This window comes from Polypterus senegalus, chromosome 1 (genome assembly GCF_016835505.1).
Source record: "Polypterus senegalus isolate Bchr_013 chromosome 1, ASM1683550v1, whole genome shotgun sequence".
In the NCBI taxonomy this organism is placed as follows: domain Eukaryota; kingdom Metazoa; phylum Chordata; class Cladistia; order Polypteriformes; family Polypteridae; genus Polypterus; species Polypterus senegalus.
In genome coordinates, this window is record NC_053154.1 from 202,588,410 (window position 1) to 202,611,244 (window position 22,835).

General features: G+C 36.5%; 1 protein-coding gene across 2 annotated transcripts in view; it reads left to right on the plus strand.

The window, feature by feature from the left end:
• Positions 1 to 22,835, plus strand: part of setdb1a (SET domain bifurcated histone lysine methyltransferase 1a) — a 171,125-nt gene that overhangs the window by 97,306 nt on the left and 50,984 nt on the right. The window contains exon 10 of one of the 2 annotated variants that reach the window (XM_039767415.1): positions 20,036 to 20,186. In XM_039767415.1, coding sequence (XP_039623349.1) covers positions 20,036 to 20,186 — 151 coding nt within the window. The remainder of the gene's footprint in view (positions 1 to 20,035; positions 20,187 to 22,835) is intronic. The other variant, XM_039767422.1, reaches the window with a different exon arrangement.

Below are 22,835 nucleotides of genomic sequence, written 5' to 3' on the forward strand. Positions count from 1 at the left end.
TGCATACTTTGAGAGTGAAATAACATTACTTACTAAATGAAGTGTAAAAGTTTAACTTGTATTGTCATGCATTTGTAAGAGGAGAGGAAAAGAACAACAACATTAACCACTTTAAAATAGTGTCCAACACAGCCCTGATAAATAAATGGAGGTTTTGCATTCATTTCTGATTGTATTGAGCACTTCTACAGATGTCCATCACTCTAAGCATCTGTCCATTTTGTAATTGGTGTATATGGTTAAGGTTTGCGCTGTGGGTTAGTGACAATATATAATTACATAAATCCAGAGACTAAAATATACAAACATAACTACAGCAAACTACAGAAGGAACACCAATGACCCATCCAAGTTCCACTATTGTCAGGACAAAAAGCAAAAGGCAGTGTTTGCCATAGACTAAGGAACATAAACAGTGAGGATGGTTCTTGCAGTTTTCTGCAGGTAGGAGTGAGAAAGTAACAACTTTCTTGCCAAATGTTGCTGCAAGATGGTGGAAGGATATGATTTGTTAAGATTTTAATCCTGAATGCAAATTAGTGACAACTTTTAGTTTCTGTATTTTTAACTGGAAATTTGGGTATAATGTTAGGACCATTATAATATTCACAAACTTGGCAAAAGATGTATGTCTCTGATTACTGATTATGTCAGATTATCGGAAAACATGCATTTTAACAGCAAGATTTTACTTCATAGTGTAACAAATCAAATATTTTTATCCTCCATAAAGTGACTATTTTAGGTCAGACATTCAAGTTGTCACCAGAACTGATCGTCTGACACCATATATGACTGTTTTTTGTTTTTTTTATTAGACTTTCTGTAACCCTGAAGTACAATGTAAAATTATTTTATATGTGCTGTATGTATTAAAATATTTCAGTAACAAAAACAAAAAAAAAAAATATATATATATATATATCTATATATATATCTATATCTATATATATATCTATATCTATATATATATATATATCTATACTAATAAAAGGCAAAGCCCTCACTCACTCACTCATTCACTCACTCACTCACTCACTCACTCATCACTAATTCTTCAACTTCCCGTGTAGGTAGAAGGCTGAAATTTGGCAGGCTCATTCCTTACAGCTTACTTACAAAAGTTGGGCAGGTTTCATTTTGAAATTCTACGCCTAATGGTCATAACTGGAAGGTATTTTTCTCCATTAACTGTAATGGAGTTGAGCTGGAAGGGCGGAGTTTCGTGTGACATCATCACGCCTCCCACGTAATCACGTGAACTGATTGTCAACGCAGTGCGTAGAAAACCAGGAAGACCTCCAAAAGCGCTTAAGAAAACATGCATTATATAATTGAGAAGGCAGCGAAAACAATAAGAAGCGAGCGAGTGACATATACTACCATATTCATGAGTGTTGCTGCCTCGGAAAGAAAGCAAGGTGTAAACCTAAACTTTAAATTAAGTTCATAGACAGGCTACCGCTGGCGTTTCACATGCCCACAGGTAATGTGGGATACAAGTTTAATGAGAGGACGAGGATATAAAACGAGTTTTGATCACTTTGTAACTAAGTTAAAATTGTAGGTGAAGGGGTGTGCTTATGCAAATTCCGAGAGACTGTGTTTGTGGTGGATTGACAGTTAAGGCGGGTGGGGGAGTCACGTCATCATATCCCCTTCCATTCATCTAATTTCGGTCTGAGCTGAGCTCCACGGCTAATGCCGTCTTCCGAAGCAACTTTGTCAGACTGCCACCAAATACTCACAGAAAAATCCACAAGTTAATACACACGCTGTCTCTATAGAGTTTCTCCACACTGAATCCTCCAGGCACTACTTACAAAAGGTCACATTGACAATCGTGTTAAGTTATTTTTCAAATCTTTCCTTTTCTTAGCACAAGCACAGCTGAGAAGCTTCGATGCATGTGCTCCATAACGCGTTAAAAATAATGCATTTAATCACACTTTGCATTACAAGCAAAGGGGAGCTTTGTCAGTGCATGATTTCCTGGTACTGTACACCGATTACATTGATCAGCGCATCCCGATTCATTTTACCCTCGCACCACCTTAGTTTGAGGAGAAGTCTGAAAAAATATGAGGTTAACACAGAAAAACATCACCAATTCAAGCTTTATGAATAATCGATTCGCCATCAATAATTGTTTTGGTAAAGCCATCCTCCTTCTATTTTATAATTTTTCCGCCAATAGCCATGATTAAATGAACGGTAAATAAAGTAAGAGCAAAGCAAGGGTGACTTATTTAGGCAGGCATATATATGACAGCAACACTCATGACAATGTCAATCATGTTACGTTATTATTAAAATGTTTCCTTTTCTTTTTCATTACTTCTTTAACACACTACTTCTCCGCCAAGTAGACACGGGATTTTGCTATATATATAATATATGAATGACCTCCAAAGAGCGCTGAGACTTTTGATATCATGAACGTGTGTACAAAAACTGGGGTCTCCTGCCCTGCAAAAGTCGAGCAGCCAGCAGCAAGATAGCTGTGCCGCCTTTGAGACGCTGACTGCGCTTCTGCCTTAAGTCAAAGTGAGCACTTTTAATTTTTTTCATCCTCCCCTGCGCTATAGCCCAGACAAGTGCAAACACGGGACCCCTTTTCTACACCACGGAAAAATAATATTAAGGCGATTCACACTTTCTTTTGCACGATACGATTATGAGGTCCTCACCTCGGATTATGAAAACACGCACACGAGTGGAGGACTGACAGTGCCATCACAGCTGATTAATGGCAGCGATGTCTCACCAGTCTACACAAGACCCACCGCGACTGTCCCCAAAAGGCAATCATAACGTCAGCGAACACATCTCTGCCAAAAGTGGCGTCTCCTGCCCTACAAAACTCGAGCAGCCGGCGCGCGCGCGCGCATAGCTGTGCCGGCCTTTGAGACGCTAAATACGCTTCTGCCTTAAGTCAAAGTGAGCACTTTTAATTTTTTTTCATCCTCCCCCTCAGCTATTGCCCAGACAAGTGCAAACACGGGATCCCTTTTCTACACCGCAGCAAACTAATATTAAGGCGCTTCGCTTTGCACATATACGATTATGAGGTCGTCAGCTCGAATTATGAAGACACGCACAGGAGTGAAGGACCAACAGTGCCATCACAGCCAATTAATGGCTGGGACGTCTCACCAGTCTACAAAAGACCCACCGTGACTGTCCCGATAAGGTGCTCATATCGTCAGCGAAGACGTCTCTCTACACTATATAAAAGAAAAAGGCAAATTTCCTTTCTTTACACCTTTTATCCCAAACCAAAGCCTTTCTCTCTTAACACTGCAGAGGACACAAAACTAATTTTCTTTAAATGCCGGTAAGGCACATTACCACAGGCACAAATTTGAACGTTCACATAGAAAATGTAATTTCTATACCACAGCCGTCGTGTAGCGCCTTTCAAAAGGGATCTACTACCGAGAGATGATCCATATACATTTTAGCTGCTGTTAGTTACTTACCTGTTGTGTTACACAGTCTTTAAAATGTAGTTTACCTGAAACCACTCCAGTAGTGCTCAATGTACCTGTACTTCTTAAAACGTTAATGTTTTACTGTTTAATAACTTATAGACTATATTTTATTATTTTTCCCTTGCACTCAGTGACCAAAGCTATACACACACATATAGACACATACAAACATACACACAAGTATATGTATGCATGTGTGTATATATATATATATATATATATATAAACACACACACACCCCTATCTACATTATATATATATATATATATATATATATATATATATATATATATATATATATATATATACACATACACACACACACACATATATATAATTTGTGTGTGTGTATGTATGTATGTATGTATGTGTATATATGATGTAGATAGGTATGTATATATATATATATATATATATATATGTGTATATGTAGATATGTATATAGATATGTAGATATGAAGATATGTATGTATGTGTGTGTGTGTGTGTGTGTGTGTGTGTGTATATGACAGCAGCAATCCAAGCTGTGAGAAAACACTAAAAGGAGGCGTGTCAGACGTTGTGGTACATTTTCTGATGCAGCTAGACGAAAACAACTTTGTGACGCTGCGCCAAATACACAAAACAATTACTTTGACAATCATGTTACATTATTTTAAAATGTTTCCTTTTCTTTTCATAACTTCTTTAACACATGACATCGCATAAGCTGGTATTTTGCTATATATATATATATATATATATATATATATCACAGCGACACTCATAACAGTGACAAAACAATTACATTGACAATCATGTTACGTTATTTTCAAAATGTTTCCTTTTCTTTCTCTTTCCTTCTTTAACACACTACTTCTCCGCTGCCAAGCTGGTATATATATATATATATATATATATATATATATATATAGAGATAGATAGATATGAAAACAACATATATCTATACTAATAAAAGGCAAAGCCCTCACTCACTCACTCACTGACTCATCACTAATTCTCCAACTTCCCGTGTAGGTAGAAGGCTGAAATTTGGCAGGCTTATTCCTTACAGCTTACTTACAAAAGTTGGGCAGGTTTCATTTCGAAATTCTACGCATAAGGGTCATAACTGGAAGCTATTTTTCCCATATAATGTAATGGAGTCTTGAGTTGGAGATGGCCGCGGGGGGTGGAGTTTCGTGTGACATCATCACGCCTCGTACGTAGAGAACAAGGAAGAACTCCAGCGATGAGCACAAAACGCCATTTCACAATTGAGAAGGCAGAAAAACATTATGAAGCAAATGATGCATACAAGCATATTCATAAGTACAGCTACTGTGGAAACAAAGCACGGCGTGAACCGTAAGTTTATATTAAATTAAGTTCATAGACAGGCTGCCACTAGCGCTTGTAATTTAGTGCCTGCCCATATAAGGCCGTCCATCAGCGGCAATCCAATACAAACACTGCCGGTAAATGTTCACGGGTGAAGGACTGTGCTTATGCAGAGGAAGATGAGATGGTCAGGGTGGTGTTTGGCACAAACTCATTGAAACTGCGAGAGAAACTTTTAAGTGCCGGGTCTTAGCTGACATTACGAGATGGCACCAGTACAGCTGGGAACCTTCGATGCAAGAACACCAAGCGGCTCACGTGAACTGATGCAGTGCACAGACAAAAAGCAACAGTTCCAAAGAGTGCTGAACAAAAACCGAATTACACAATTGAGAAGGCAGCAAAAAAATATGAAGCGCTTATACATACAATCATATTCATAAGTGCAGCTACTGCGGAAACAAAGCACACAGTGGAAAAAGTGAATGTCCTGCTAAAGGAAGACAGTGTAAAAAAACCCGTGCATGCAGTTTGTCACATCACAGATAAAAGGAAGACGAGCTGTTTATTGATGCAGTAAGGAACTAATCGATGAATGAAACCTCTTATCTTTACAACGATTGACAAACACGGAATGTAACTTGAACACATCCTACAAATACGAGCCTGATTGAAAGAAATAATGATAATCAAATCCTTGATGACAGCAACATTCAATAACACTCACAAAACAATTACTGTATATTGACAATCATGTTACGTTATTTTTAAAATGTTCCCTTTTCTTTTTCATAACTTCTACTTCTCCACTGCGATACACGGGTATATATATATAAATGTATATATATACCCGATCTACAATACATACTTTAGCATAGACAAGCCACACGCTGTGGCTAATTGTAGAGTCTTAAGCCTCTAACGACATTTGAGGTTCGATTCGAGAGGGATGTACTGACTATGTACGCGCTACCGATTCATTTTACCTTCCATCTCCTTGGTTTGGGACGTATGAAAAATATTAGGTTAACGCAGAATCATGTTACGTTATTTTTAAAATATTTTCCTTTCTTAGCACAAGCACAGCTGAGAAGCTTCGATGCATGTACTCCATAACGCGTTAAAAAATAACGCATTTAATCACACTTTCAATTCCAAGCAAACGGAACTTTTGTCAATGCATGATTTCCTGGTACATCCATTACACTGATGCACACATCACAGCTACAAAAATGTTAGAGTCGGAATAAAGCGCGTTCCTACGACTGATCATTTCGACTACCGAGCGAAGCCTTGATAAAAGCATGGTTTTGTGCACACTGAAAAGCAAGCAAAATTAGATGCATTACAGAAAGCGGACTTTGTGGCTCTTACTGGGGATCATTGGACTTCCGTGACCGTTAGTAATTCTAAATACATCTAATTACAAAATGTTCAATGATCACACTGTTTTAGCCTAATGTACAAAATAATTTTGGCTAATGTTACTCAGAGTTTAAAGAGTAAGCTGGTCAAATTACCTTTTATGTTTCTGACTTATTTTTTAAGAAGAAAAACTGCACTTTATGTTGAAATTTTGGTTATTATTATTTAAAGACAATACTATTCTGAAAATGTACTTAAAGTACTTAAACTACCACTTTATTTTTAAGTCTGCCCAATTTTAACCAGGGATGATATTTTTGTTTCTGTTTTGAATTCAAATGCAGTTTAAAAGCTTTTTTTTCAGAAATTAAAACAGCTTCAGTTTACAATATTCATGTCCATGTCTATTATTTGATTCTGTCACCCACTAAAACCCTTTTAAATTAAAAAAAACATTTGCGATTTGGGGCAAATTTACGTGTGCAATTACATACGATTAATCAAGATTAATTCTTACACAGCCTCTAATTAATTGGATTAATTTTTTTAATCGAGTCCCACCTAATATATATATATGTAGATATATATATGTAGATTTGTATATATATATGTGTATATCCAGTATGTATATATGTGTGTGTGTGTGTATATGTATATATATATATAACTGTATATATATATGTGTATAGATGTGTGTATATATATATATATATATATATGCCAGCAACACTCATGACAATGACAAAACAATTACATTGTCAATCATGTTACGTTATTATTAAAATGTTTCCTTTTCTTTTTACTTCTCGCTGCCAATAGGTATTTTGTATATATATATATATATATATATATATATATATATATATATATATATATATATATATATATATATATATATATATATATAATATAGATAGATATGACAACAACACTCATATCAATGACAAAACAATTACATTAACAATCATCTTACGTTATTTTTAAAATGTTTGCTTTTCTTTTCATAACTTCTTTAACACACTACTTCTCCGCTGCGAAGCACGGGTATTCTGCTATATATATATATATATATATATATGACAACAACACTCTTCACTCACAACAGTGACAAAACAATTACATTGACAATCATGTTACGTTATTTTCAAAATGTTTCGTTTTCTTTTTCATTGCTTCTTTAACACACTACTTGTCCGATGCGAAGCTCGGGTATTTTGCTAGTGTGTATATATATATATATATATATATATATATATATATATATATATATATATATATATATATATATATATATATATATATATATATATATATATATATATATATATATATATATATATATATATATATATATATATATATATATATATATATATATATATATATATATATATATATATATATATAATATAATATATTTGCTTAATAGGTGTTGTCAGCTTTTGGGTTTTGTACTCCTGCGTACTTGTACAGGAAGAAATGAATGAAAAAATTTTAATTAGCGACCTAATTAAGGGTGTTGTAAGAAATGTAATGATTTACTTCATGAGGTATAAGTACAGAATAAAACAAGAATAGTTGTATCGGATATTTGAACTAAAATGTGTGCTTCAATATAAATGTTTAAAATCAAAATATTCTTAATTGTAACAGAAGTTTGACATTCTTAATCTTCTGAGTGTGGCAGTTAGAGGGCTAGGACCATCAGTGAAGAATGAAATATCAAAAATATTCATGATAAACAACCATTAAATAGCATAAAACAAAATTCCATATGCTTCTATTACTAATCCACATTTTTTTGAAGTTTTGAGAAAAAGAGTAACTTTGACTTCCATTATGGAGTAAACCCCTGGGGTCGTTTGATGTGGCATGCACAACTTCAAGTACTTTTGATAATTTTGCTGAAGATACCTGATGATTTACCCCTCATTATAAGTGTATAATTTCCTGCAAAATATCGTCCATAAATGACTTACATTGAGTGTCTTTCATGTCTACCCACTCCTGCAGTCACCCGGCTGAACTCGCACTCGTGGAAGATTCTATTGTAAAGCAGTTTAGCTAAGAGGAAGAAAATGCTATGCGCTCTGAAAAACAGTTATCAAAATAAATCTCTAATAATAACAGAGATTGTCTGAAAACTGTAAAGAGCAAACTAAAAAAAGCTGGCTTTAAAATCAAAGTCAACTTACACGAGTAAATAGAACTACTTTCTCATCATGGCGTCATACAGAAATAACACAACCAGTACATTAACATTTATTTTAGAATTCTTGTTATGTACTTATTAGTAATAGTTATTTTCGACATTATTGTGTTTCTTTAGGGAATAATATATAGTGGCCTACCTTGCTTTAACAAAGCATGTTGTTTATGGTGTTTTATTCTTTCTCTCTTATGAGGAAAAGGTGATGCTTAGGCCCTAATGGGAGAAAAGGACACCTGGGCCATTGAGGGGAAAGGTATAAGGGCTCGAGCCACTGTAGCCACACCTTTGTGCTCTTCCCCGGCCTCAGGAACATGACAGTAGGTTTATGTTAATGAAATGAAATGGAGCAAGCAAAATATTTAGTGATGGATTTTTATTTTGAATGGCAACACCTATGGGGCAGTCGGAGCCAACTTGAATGTTTATTTTATGCCACGTTTAATTTTTTTTTTAATATATATGCGTTTGTTTTGTAAAAAGTCTCAGTCTAATAGGCGATTATGCAATTGTCTTGATAGACATACCCAGTAAAGTGACCTCCTTGTTTATAGTGTTAAATTTATACACGCTCTATATGGTGGATGTATGAAAACTAGTTAGCTGTCAAAAGTTTTGGGGTATTAGGTCACAAAATACAGTCATATAAAAAGGTTTGGGAACTCCTCTGAGCCTGCATAATAATTTACTCTACTTTCAACAAAAAAGATAACAGTGGTATGTCTCATTTCCTAGGAACATCCGAATACTGGGGTGTTTTCCGAACAAACATTTTTAGTGAAGCAGTATTTAGTTGTATGAAATTAAATGAAATGTGAAAAACTGACTGTCCAAAACTTTGGGTACCCTTATAATTTTGCTGGTTTGAATGCATGTAACTGCTTAATACTGATTACTTACACCACCAAATTGGTTGGATTAGCTCGTTAAACCTTGAACGTCATAGACAGGTGTGTCCAATCATGAGAAAAGGTACTGTATTTAAGGTGGTCAATTGCAAATTGTGCTTCCCTTTCACTCTCCTCTGAAGAGTGACAGCATGGGAGCCTCAGAGCAACTCTCAAAAAATCGTTCAATATCATGGTTTAGGGGAAGGCTCAGAGGTTTAAACTGTCAGTTTCAACTGTAAGGAATGTAAACAGGAAATGGAAGGCCACAGGCCCAGTTGCTATTAAACCCAGGTCTGGCAGGCCAAGAAAAATACAGGAGCGGCATATGCGCAGGATTGTGAGAATGGTTACAGACAACCCACAGATCACCTCCAAAGACCTGCAAGAACATCTTGCTGCAGATGGTGTATCTGTACATCGTTCTACAATTCAGAGCAATTTGCACAAAGAACATCTGTATGGCAGGGTGATGAGAAAGCCCTTTCTGTACTCACGCCACAAACAGAGTCACTTCTGGTATGCAAATGCTCATTTAGACAAGCCAGATTAATTTTGGAACAAAGTGCTTTGGACTGATGAGACAAAGTTGTTGTTTGATTGTTGTTAATTGATCATATTTGATTTCATATAATTGATCATTGTTGATTTGATCATAACAAAAAGCGCTTTGCATGGCGGAAGAAGAACACCACATTCCAAGAAAAACATCCTGCTACCTACTGTCAAATTTGGTGGATATTCCATCATGCTGTGGGGCTGTGTGGCTAGTTCAGGGACTAGGTACCCTTGTTAAATTTGAGGGGTCTGATGAATTCAACCCAGTATCAACAAATTCTTCAGAATAATGCTCAAGCATCAGTCACAAAGTTGAAGTTATGCAGGGGTTGGATATTCCATCAAGACAATGACCCAAAACACAGTTCGAAATCTACAAAGGCATTCATGCAGAGGGAGAAGTACAATGTTCTGGAATGGCCGTCACAGTCCCTTGACTTGAATATCATTGAAAGTCTATAGGATGATTTGAAGCAGGCTGTCCATGCTCGGTGGCCATGAAATTTAACTGAACTGGTGAGATATTGTATGGATGAATGGTCAAAAATACCTCCATCCATAATCCAGACACTTATCGAAGGGTATAGGAGGCGTCTAGAGGCTGTTATATTTGCAAAAGGAGGCTCAACTAAGTATTGATGTAATATCTCTGTTGGGGTGCCCAAATGTATGCACCTGTCTAATTTTGTTATGATGCCAATGATAAACAAAAATCCAAAGAATTAAGAGTAGTTCCCAAACTCTTTCATATGACTGTATGTATTAATTGACAATTTGGTAATTTTTTGTGCAGTTTTTATGCAGTTTGTAGATTTTTTATATATATATATATATATATATATATATATATATATATATATATATATATATATATATATATATATTTATATACAGTCATGTGAAAACATTAGGACACCCTTTGAAAGCATGTGGTTTTTGTAACATTTTTAATAAATGGTTATTTCATCTCCGTTTCAACAATACAGAGAGATTAAAGTAATCCAACTAAACAAAGAAAACTGAAGAAAAGTCTTTTCAAGATCTTCTGTAAATGTCATTCTACAAAAATGCCTATTCTAACTGAGGAAAAGATAGGACACCCTTGCCCCTAATAGCGAGTGTTACCTCCTTTGGCTGAAATAACTGCAGTGAGACGGTTCTTGTAGCCATCTACCAGTCTTCGACATCGGTCTGAGGAAATTTTACCCCACTCCTCAATGCAGAACTTTTTCAGCTGTGAGATGTTTGAGGGTTTCTTGCACGTACAGCCCTTTTCAAGTCACCCCACAGCATCTCAATGGGATTCAAATCTGGACTTTGACTTGGCCATTCCAGGACTCTCCATTTCTTCTTTTCAGCCAATCTTTGGTTGATTTACTAGTATGTTTTGGGTCATTGTCATGTTGCATGGTCCAGTTCGCTTCAGCTTTAATTTTCTAACTGATGGTCTCACATGTTCTTCAAGCACCTTCTGATACACAGTAGAATTCATCGTGGATTCTATGATGGTGAGCTGACCAGGTCCTGCTGCAGCAAAGCAGCCCCAAACCATGACACTTCCACCTCCATGCTTCACAGTTGGTATGAGGTTCTTTTCTTGGAATGCTGTGTTTGGTTTACGCCAAACATGTCCTCTGCTGTTGTGTCCAAATAATTCAATTTTGGACTCATCTGTCCAAAGAACATTATTCCAGAAGTCCTGGTCTTTGTCAACTTTATCTCTGGCAAATGTCAGTCTGGCCTCGATGTTTCTCTTGGAAAGCAAAGGTTTCCTCCTTGCACACCTCCCATGCAAGTTAAACTTGTACAGTCTCTTTCTGATTGTAGAGGCATGTACTTCTACATCAACAGTAGCCAGAGCCTGCTGTAGTTCTCGAGATGACACTTTAGGGTTTTGGAGACCTCTTTTAGCATCTTGCGGTCTGCTCTTGGGGTGAACTTGCTGGGGCGACCAGTCCTGGGCATGTTGGCAGTTGTTTTGAAAGCCCTCCACTTGTAGACTATCTTCCGGACAGTGGAATGGCTGATTTCAAAATCTTTTGAGATCTTTTTAAATCCCTTCCCAGACTCATAGGCTGCTACAATCTTTTTTCTGAAGTCCTCTGACAGCTCTTTTGTTCTCACCATGGTGCTCACTCTCACTTCAACAGTCAGGAGCACACCAAACTAAATGTCTGAGGTTTAAATAGGGCAAGCCTCATTCAACATGCAGAGTAACGATCTACTAATTATGTGCACCTGGTGTGATATACCTGTGTGAGATCTGAGCCAATTTAAGAGGGAATACATGTGAGGGTGTCCTATCTTTTTCCTCAGTTAGAATAGGCATTTTTGTAGAATGACATTTACAGAAGATCTTGAAAAGACTTTTCTTCAGTTTTCTTTGTTTAGTTGGATTACTTTAATCTCTCTGTATTGTTGAAACGGAGATGAAATAACCATTTATTAAAAATGTTACAAAAAACCACATGCTTTCAAAGGGTGTCCTAATGTTTTCACATGACTGTATATATTTTATTCATCTATACTAATAAAAGGCAAAGCCGTCACTGACTGACTCACTCACTCACTGACTCATCACTAATTCTCCAACTTCCCGTGTAGGTGGAAGGCTGAAATTTGGCAGGCTCACTTCTTACAGCTTACTTACAAAAGTTAGGCAGGTTTCATTTCAAAATTCTACGCGTAATGGTCATAACCGGAACCTACTTTCGACCATATATACGGCCATAGCCTGCAGCTCGGTCGCGGTGGGAGGCGTAATTGAGTGCCTGCCTATATAAGGTAAGTATTTGCAAGATCACACAAGAGAGCGGCCTCACATGAACTGACTGTGAATGCAGTACGCAGAGAATAAGGAAGAGCTCCAAAGTGCGCTGAACAAAAAGCGCATTACACAATTGAGAAGGCTGCAAAAGAATATGAAGCGAGTGACGCATACAAGCATATTCATAAGTGCAGCTACTGCGGAAAAAAGCACTGTGTAAACCTTAAGTTTAAATTAAGTTCATAGACACGCTGCTGCTGGCGTTTGTCATGCCTACGACGAATACGATATTCGTGAGATACAAGTTTAATGAGAAGACGCATTGGCGGGTTTGAGCTAACATTAAATAAAGCTGTGAACATCGCAAGATTGCATGAGTTAGCACAAGCAGAGCTGAGAACCTTCGATGCATGTACTCCGAGCAGCTCACGTGAACTGACTGTGAACGCAGTACGCAGACAAAAAGCAACAGATCCAAAGAGCACTGAACAAAAAATGCATTACACAATTGAGAAGACAGCAAAAGAATATGAAGCGAGTGATGCATAGAAGCATACAGTATTCATAAGTGCAGCTACTGCGGAAACAAAGCACACGGTGGAAAAAGTCAATGTCCTGCTAAAGGAAGACAGTGCAAAAAAAACCTGTGCATGCATTGTGTGATGTCTCAGATAAAGAGGAAGACGAGCTGTTTATCGATGCAGTAAGAAAGGAATCGATGAATGAAACCGGTTATCTTTACAACGGATGACAAACACGGAATATAACTTGAACACAACACATCCTCCAAATACGAACTTGATTGAAAGAAATAATGATAATCAAATCCTTCATGACAGCAACACTCATAACACTCACAAAACAATTACATTGACAATCATGTTACGTTATTTTTAAAATGTTCCCTTTTCTTTTTCATAACTTCTTTATCACACTACTTCTCTGCTGCGAAGCGCAGGTATTTTGCTATATATATCTACATACATATACACACATATACATAGCTACACACACATATATATATCTATACTAATAAAAGGCAAAGCCCTCACTGACTGACTCATCACTAATTCTCCAACTTCCCGTGTAGGTAGAAGGCTGAAATTTGGCAGGCTCATTCCTTACAGCTTACTTACAAAAGTTGGGCAGGTTTAATTTCGAAATTCTACACGTAATGGTCATAACTTGAACTGGAACTGGAAATCAACTGGGCAAACCAACTGAGGAAGCATGTACAGGAAGTAAAAAGACATTGTCCACAGAACCCGCGAAGCAGCTGAAAAATCAGCGTTATATATTTAGTTATGCTTTCATATAAAATCCTGAAAGTTGAAGCGATATAGCGAGGATTACTGTATATATATATATATATATATATATATATATATATATATATATATATATATATATATATATATGTATGTATGTATGTGTATATATATATGTATGTATGTATGTATGTATATATATATATATGTATTTATGTATGTATGTATATATATATATATGTATTTATGTATGTATGTATATATATGTATGTATATATGTATATATATATGTATGTATATAAACTGCTCAAAAAAATTAAAGGAACACTTTGAAAACACATCATATCTCAATGGGAAAAAGAAATCCTCCTGGATATCTATACTGATATAGACTGGGTAATGTGTTAGGAACGAAAGGATGCCACATCGTTTGATGGAAATGAAAATGATCAACCTACAGAGCCCTGAATTCAAAGACGCCCCAAAAATCAGAGTGAAAAATTATGTGGCAGGCTAGTCCATTTTGCCAAAATTTAATTGCAGCAACTCAAAATTATACGCAGCACTTTGTATGGCCCTGTGTTCTTGTATACATGCCTGACAACATTGGTGCATGCTTCTAATGAGATGACAGATGGTGTTGTGGGGGATCTCCTCCCAAATCTGGACCAGGGCATCACTGAGCTCCTGGACAGTCTGAGGTGCAACATGGTGGCATTGGATGGACCAAAACATAATGTCCCAGAGGTGTTCTATTGGATTTAGGTCAGGAAAGTGTGGTGGCCAGTCAATGGTATCAATTCTTTCATCCTCCAGGAACTGCCTGCATACTCTCACCACATGAGGCCAGGAATTGTCGTGCACCAGAAGCCACTGTACCAGCATCGGGTCTGACAATGGGTCCAAGGATTTCATCCTGATACCTAATGGCAGCCAAGGTGCCTTTGTCAAGCCTGTAGCGGTCTGTGTGACCCTCCATGGATATGCCTCCCCAGACAATCATTAACCCACCACCAAACTGCTCATGCTGAATGATGTTACAGGCAGCATAATGCTCTCCATGGCTTCTCCAGACCCTTTCACTTCTGTCACGTGCTCAGGGTGAACCTGCTCTCATCTGTAAAGCACAGGGCACCAGTGGTGCATCTGCCAATTCTGGTATTCTATGGCTAATGCCAATCGAGCTGCATGCTGCTGGGCAGTGAGCTCAGGGCCCATTAGAGGACATGGGGCCCTTGGGTCACCCTCATGAAGTCTTTCTGGTTGTTTGGTCAGAGACATTCACACCAGTGGCCTGCTGGAGGTCATTTTGTAGGGCTCTGGCAGTGCTCATCCTGTTCTTCCTTGCCCAAAGGAGCAGATACTGGTCTTGCTGATGGGTTATGGACCTTCTATGGCCCTCTCCAGCTCTCCTAGAGTAACTGCTTGTCTCCTAGAATCTCCTCCATGCCCTTGAGACTGTGCAGCGAGACACAGCAAACCGCCTGGCAATGACCCGTATTGATGTGCCATCCTGGAGAAGTTGGACTACCTGTGCAACCTCTGTAGGGTCCAGGTATCGCCTCATGCTACCAGTAGTGACACTGTCTGTAGCCAAATGCAAAACTAGTGAAGAAACAGTCAGAAAAGATGAGGAGGGAAAAATGTCAGTGGCCTCCACCTGTTAAACCATTCCTGTTTTGGGGGTCATCTCATTGTTGCCCCTCTAGTGCATCTGTTGTTAATTTCATTAACACCACAGCAGCTGAAACTGATTAACAACCCCCTCTGCTACTTAACTGACCAGATTAATATCCCATAAGTTTCATTGACTTTATGCTATGCTCTGATTAAAAAGTGTTCCTTTGATTCTTTTGAGCAGTATATATATATATATATATATATGACAGCAACACTCATAACAGTGACAAAACAATTACATTGACAATCATGTTATGTTATTTTCAAAATGTTTCCTTTTCTTTTTCATTACTTCTTTAACACACTACTTCTCCGCTGCGAAACGGGTATTTTGTTAGTTCAAAAATATTTGTGAATCTTTAAATCATTGTTCAAATTTTGTTTGTTTTTGCACAGTATGAGAGATTTGAAAGTATGTTTAAATATTAGTCTGGCCATGTTATATGAATGTATATATTCTAGTTTTTCTCTTGCTAGAAAAACTACAATTGTGCATTAATTAGATTGTGAGATTGCCTTCCTTGCATACTTTCATGAGGATACAGTGAACAGAAATTATAGGAAAATACTAAAGTTATAAGTTGTAGTTATATTAGCCTTCTCTATTTATTTCAGAGACCTAAATGCAATTTACATCTTTATGGATGCTATATAATAAGATTATGTTCAGAATTTTACCATCACTGTTAAATTATCTCTTTGGCTGACTGGTTAAAAAGTGAGGTATTTTTATTTATGCAATATTAGCTTTTACCTGCGACTTCGTCCGCGCGGGACTCTGTTTTAATATACTTTTTTTTCTGAAATATATATATGAAGTTATAGTTATTGCCGTGACTTTCTTTGCGTGGAACTTCTCACGCCGTGGGAGTGTAAATATTTAATTGTTTTTTAGAGGATTTCCTTATCAACAATATTTTTTGTTTCTTTATTGGGCGGCACTAATATTACCAGGCACGTGGGCGAACTTACGCTTGAGCAAGCTACGTAAAACTGACTGTGAGAGAAACAATCTTCCCTTAAGTCTACAGCAGTGTATTTCAAAATTTGGCCCTGAGACTTATTTATCGTCATGGTGAAGCATACTTTGAGGGGAAATTGCAGTCTCTTAAGGTCAAAGGGGAAGTCATTGAATATTAGAGGAATGCGCAGCACGAACACTTTTTCTCCTTGAGCACACCCGGTCAAAATAATTGCTTCAATTAAATTTTTATGCAGGGCTTTGACTTGCAGTCTAGTGCCATTACACAGTTTTGGTGGTTTTAAATTCCGAAGGAGCATTATGGGTGTGCCCTTCCGTAGGGTAAGCCTATTGTATGGAAGGCTTCGGTGGTTTAAGGGAGTTTAAAAACTCTACCGGATAGTTAACGGCTTCATCTGCATTACAGACATTGTCTATCGACTTGTAGACCATTTCTTCTCCGTCAAAGGACTTCAGCAACATGTCATTAATGAACGCAGCTTGATCGTTTTTTGGAGTCAAAATGGCCCGTTCACAAAACCATTCTATAGGCTTTTTCTGTATTTGAGCATCCCTTTCCTCATTCCATGCATGCACGCCGTGTCATTCGCCTCTCTTCTCAGTGGCAAGAAACGTATTGGAGTGTCCCAATTCACCCCATTAGGGATGAAATTTCCATGTCATTATAGGAATGCACTGCCAAAATTTCAGCCCTTTAGGTCCAGCGGTTTGGTCTGTGTGTTGTCTGTCAGTCAGTCATAGAACTGTTTTATTTATATATAGATGAATCTGATCATTTTATAGAGAAATGCGAAAAGGGCCTACCAAAACAGCCGAATTGCTACTTGTTTTGTTAAATGTTGCACCTTAAGCAAAAATTGTTCTGAGGGAGTCTTGCATAATCTTTCTTGTGTCCATATGTTTTTACTTAACAGCTCAGGGAGTACCATTGTGAGCTGAGTAATTTGCAGAACTCCTGCACTGTGAACAGTGTAGCTGGATACCATGTTTTTCTATTAGGTCACATCTGCCAGATGAATTAATTTGTTTTAATCATGCAGATTCAGGATAGACACTGGTATGCAGTTGTATCGATTTTGAATTGCTTTAAGTTGCATAATTAGAGATGATGCACTCACAGAGGGATGATGACAAGCAAAGGTGTACAGAAATGATTTGTGTAAAAGTGTAAGGAATGATAAGTCATTAAACTAATTTAAAGGAATGCCTTTTTGTCTTGAACAAGTAATACTGTGCAATATCCATAACTGTCAAACATATGGACACTTGGAGCACATATAAATGAACGAAAGTGCTGATGTTTTTGTCTCTTTTGCTGTTATATCTCTCCAATAGTTTAGTACTCGATCAAAAGTAAAATCACCATGGAGCACTACATTAGATTACAAATAAATTCCTTTAATGATTGTCATTACAATAAAATGGCATGTAGAATCTTAACAAACTGGAATAAACTATCAAACACCGCACTGCAGGCAATGTAAAGAACAGGGAGTACCCCAGTTTACTTGTGTGTGTTTTTTTTGTTTTTTTTTTTTTAAAGAAATGGATGTACACCATCATGTACATACACCAGGATTTGTGATCACCAACAATTTAATTGAGAAAGAATGCTGTTTTAACTTTCCCTCACTCATCACACCACTTAATCGGAAACGTCCCCTGTGGACTGATAGATAAATCTTGCCACTAGTGTTTTCCTTTAGTTTTGCCAAGGTACTTACCCTTTCCATACACTTTCATTTGTTGCCACCTCTCTGATTGTTAGCATGTCATCTCTTATTTTGTGTTGCACCACATTTCATTATGACTGTCACCCTGTTTGAATGTGTGTGTCACCTTAAGTGTGCACGCCACCCTGTTTAATTGTGCACATCACCTTTTTTTAATTGTGTGGCACTACATTTAATTCTGCACCTCACCTCATTTGATTGTGGGTGCCACCTTGTTTAATTGTTTGCATCACATTTAATTGTGAGCTTCACACCTTTATATTTTTTGTCACTTGCCCTTTGGGGCTACCATAAAAAAATAAATTTGAACAGTTAACAAAACAACAAAAACAGATATGAGCCAAAAATCATAATTGAGTCGCTTTTAATTGCAGTCTGAATGTAGCTTTTGTAGCCGAGAGAAACATGTATACTTAAATGTAGCTAATATGCACTTTTCAACTCCTTTGTAACATCACAAAAATTCTCTACCATTGTCTATGCTGATTCTACAGAATATACTATAAATTAGATATAGAAAACATTATTTAGGATAATTATATCCTAAGTGGACAAATATTATTTAGTCTGCAAATAAAAAGCACTCAAGCATCATATGGATAACCCATTTTTTATAAGATAAACTTTGACTGCTGCCCTCCTGCCATGCCATTGTGAACGGCAACTCTGTTTAAAGGGCAGGGCTCTTCCTATTTACACCTGTGCACTACTTCTCTCTGTTGAGAATTAAAGTCCTTTTAGTAGTTTAATCTCCATAGGTTAATCTCTGTAATAGGCTTCTTTTTTGAACAACAAAATATGATAACATTGCTCATTAAGACCCTAATGAGACATATGATTTTGCCCACTTTCTTTATGTCACAGGAAACCCTTCCAAACAGACAAGAACTGGGAACAAGACACAGATAGCCTCACACGTTCATAAGTGATATGAAAACATGTTAGGTATAATTGTGAGTGACCCCAACAGACGTGCACAGCCACTGATCCAGCAGCATACACTGCATCTGAAATCCAGGTTGCAGAGGTGGTCTGATGCCAGCTGTGATGAGCTGAAGGTTTTCTTTACATCTTTTGTGTATACATCAGAAGCCAGAAGGTGAAATACACTAGTTTAAAAAAAAAACTTTTCTTGAAACACATTATGGAGAGCATGTAAAGAGTGAAATGCATTTAAGATATTTGCATTCTCTTGACAACAACTTACCTGTCACTTTTCACACAAGAGGTAAATCTTTTTTGAAAATAAAATTGTTTATTTGTGTGCACATATACTGTATATTTCTTTTATATATGATATGAAATCATGTATTTGGACTGATCATTGTTTAAGAAACTGTTAGTTGAGGTGTTTATATTTGCAAACTTAGAAGAAGTGTGCTGAGTAAAAATACTTTGAATTGATAAACTCACCAATTCATGTCTGCATAACGGCAGTTATGCTTAAATGTATCATTAGTTGTAAATGCACAGAAAGGGCAGAATAATTTAGAAGAAATTTATTTCCACCAGTTTAAACCAGTTTTAAATGTTTAGTGTCTTGTTGTAATTTTTAAAAGATATTCTGAATTACACTGTAATGGTTGAGGATATTAAGCTGACATGATGGTGCAGAGATTTGCAACTGTGAAACAATCATAAGAGTAAAAGAGGAGAGATTGCAAAAGCTGTTTCCATAGTTTAAAATTTTACTTGAATTGTGTCTTTTTTTAATGTACTAAAATGGTATAATTAGCTAGGGTTGTTACCTCAGCACTGTTACTGATTCCCAGGATGCTGGTGCTCTGTTCCAGGATGATAAGAGGTGTGAATGGATCTATCGTGGTTCTACACGTCTAGAGCCCATGTTCAACCTGAAGATGAACACAGCTAACTTTCAGGAGAAGAAACAAGCAGGATTGCAACGTACAAGACCTAATATGGGTATGAAAATTATGTAAGACAGTAGAAACGTGTAGCCAGTCTAAAATAAGGTGTTGCTTTATAAATGCTTCTTTCCTTCACTTTTTTTCAGAAGCGCAAGGTAAAAGTGAGTGTGCAGCTTTTTAAATAAATAATAATTAGTCTTGTTTCTGTGTTGAACCAGATAAGTACTTTTCATTTGTTGAAGGTCACTATTTAGCTCACTAGTTTAAAGTAAGCAGTAATATGCTTTCTGTCTTACAGAAGCATATTAGGGCCACGGAAGAAGAAAAAATAATGAGGACACAGTGAAGAAAATTTGTCGACAATAAAGTCGATGTTTCCACTTTATTGTTGACATTTCTACTTTATTCTTGCCATTTATGTTTAGATTGAAGTTGACATGTTAACTTAATTCTCGTGGTTTATCATTAAAGTAGAACATTGTAAACTAAACTTAATCTTAAAATGAATATTTAATTTACTAGATTTTCTCAAACCCCATCATAAGTTAATGTAGCACATTAAATACTTTGTGTTAAGTGTTCCCTGACCCATGTTACTTACCACGGTACTTGCTTCTTAAACTGATTTCCTCTTGTACTAATAGGTGCAGGCAGCGACCACTGCACAGAATACATTAATTTCATATTCCTGAACACTTAGAATGCTAAGATAAATACTTGACATTATTTTCATGATGAAATGCATTAAAGCATGTATTAAACATGTGGGGGCACGGAATGCAATGCAATGGGCAAAGGTTAAATCAGTGCCAAAGAAAGGATCTACTTTTTCTGTGGATCTGTGTAATTTAAGTTCACACCTTTTAAGTAGAGTATTGATAGTTGTCACGCATGCCCGCCAGAGGAATGCCTTCAGGCTCACCTAAGGTAGGTGATACCACCCCAGGACAAGAGGGGAACTTTCGCTAACAGTCTTGTCTCCTTTTTCCCTCACAGCATTGGGAAGCCACCCCTTGAGGGCAACAGAGGCAAAGAAGCTTCCTCTTCTGTTTTGTCCAATATAAAAGAGAGACATTCCTGAAAGGTGGTGTCTCATTTGAACATGACATCGTGACTAACAGGATCAATGCTAGGCTGAAAGTCTTTTAAGACTTTAAGCATAATGCTTTTATGTTTTAGTCAGTTAATTACATAGTTGATGATTTATTATTACTTTCACTTTCTAAGAGATAATATACTTTCATAAAGGGATGATTATTCTTGCCAAAATTAAATGCCATTAACTACATTAGAATTTAATGCATATACATTTGGTGCATGTAATTTTTCAGTTTTATCATGGCATTATTAAAAATATAACCAAATTAGTGATTACCTTTCACTATGGCACACAGTTTTCATGTACTTTTAAAATCCAGTTCAAAAGTGTATTGGCATTTTAATTCATGTCCAAAGACTGCATATTGTAGAGAGAAGCAGGCCAAACATATTACATTTCTCTTGACAGTTGCTACAAGTGTATTGCATTTCAATTCAAGACCACTCATTAATCATGCCAAAGCCGAATGTAATCCAATTGTCAATTACACACAAAAGATCTGACAAGGGACGTCAACAGTTAGTGTAGGAGGCATTCCACTTCTTAGCATAAGTTTGTAGAGTCTTTAATCAAAAGTGTAAGAAGCATGTTTTAGGTCTCGCTGAAAAAGTATACGGTCATGTTAAGTTGTTTAAATAATATTTTATGCTTGCCTTATACCATATTGTTTAATTTTTCTTCTGTTTGTTCTGACCAATGTGTCAAGAAGTTTAGCAATAGCTGGCACAGTCATCCCCATCTGCAGGTATGTACAAACCAAATTTAGGGGTATATTGGTGTACGAATCCGTTGTTTGATTAAATACATAAATGTATTCTGCAGCTCTTCAGATCATTAGGTCTTGAATGTGTTTACAGATATTACTGTAGAAGTTTGAAATCTTTTCACGTTGTTGCTTCTCTTACACTGGCACTTTACAGCAACTAGTCAACAAGGAACAAAAAGGAAATCGTTATTCGATGAAACATTGGATACCCTGCCTTGTCAATTCCCTGTTCTCCATCTTTAACACTGAATAAACACACCAGTAATTGAAATGCCACTTGCCTTAACTTTTGATGCTTATTGGTCATTGGATTACATTCAGTTTTAATGTGATTAATATGTGGTCATGAATCAACATGCAGTACACCTGGAGAAGCCACTAAGTGAAATGCAATACCACATAGTAAATGTTATTTATCTTCCATATTCATATCCCTAGAACATGTTTTGAGTATGAGAAACAGGGAAACAACTGCACAAAATTTCATAACATTTGTCATACCCATTTAGGATTTTTGCAGAACGACTCATTAATATTGAGTTTAGTCCAGAATTCGAGCTTAGATATTTTAAAGTTCGGATATTTTAAGCACAGTAGTCACAGAAGCTAAACTCTAATTATGAACAAATACTGATTATATTTAGATAATTTATTAAATTAACACAATTAAACATTATATATTTGCTGTTAAAACAGACAATAAAATGAAAAGTGATGTGATACTGCATCTTGCATATTTTGGTAAATTTATACCGCATATACAAATATATATATATATATATATCTATACTAATAAAAGGCAAAGCCCTCACTCACTCACTCACTCACTCACTCACTCA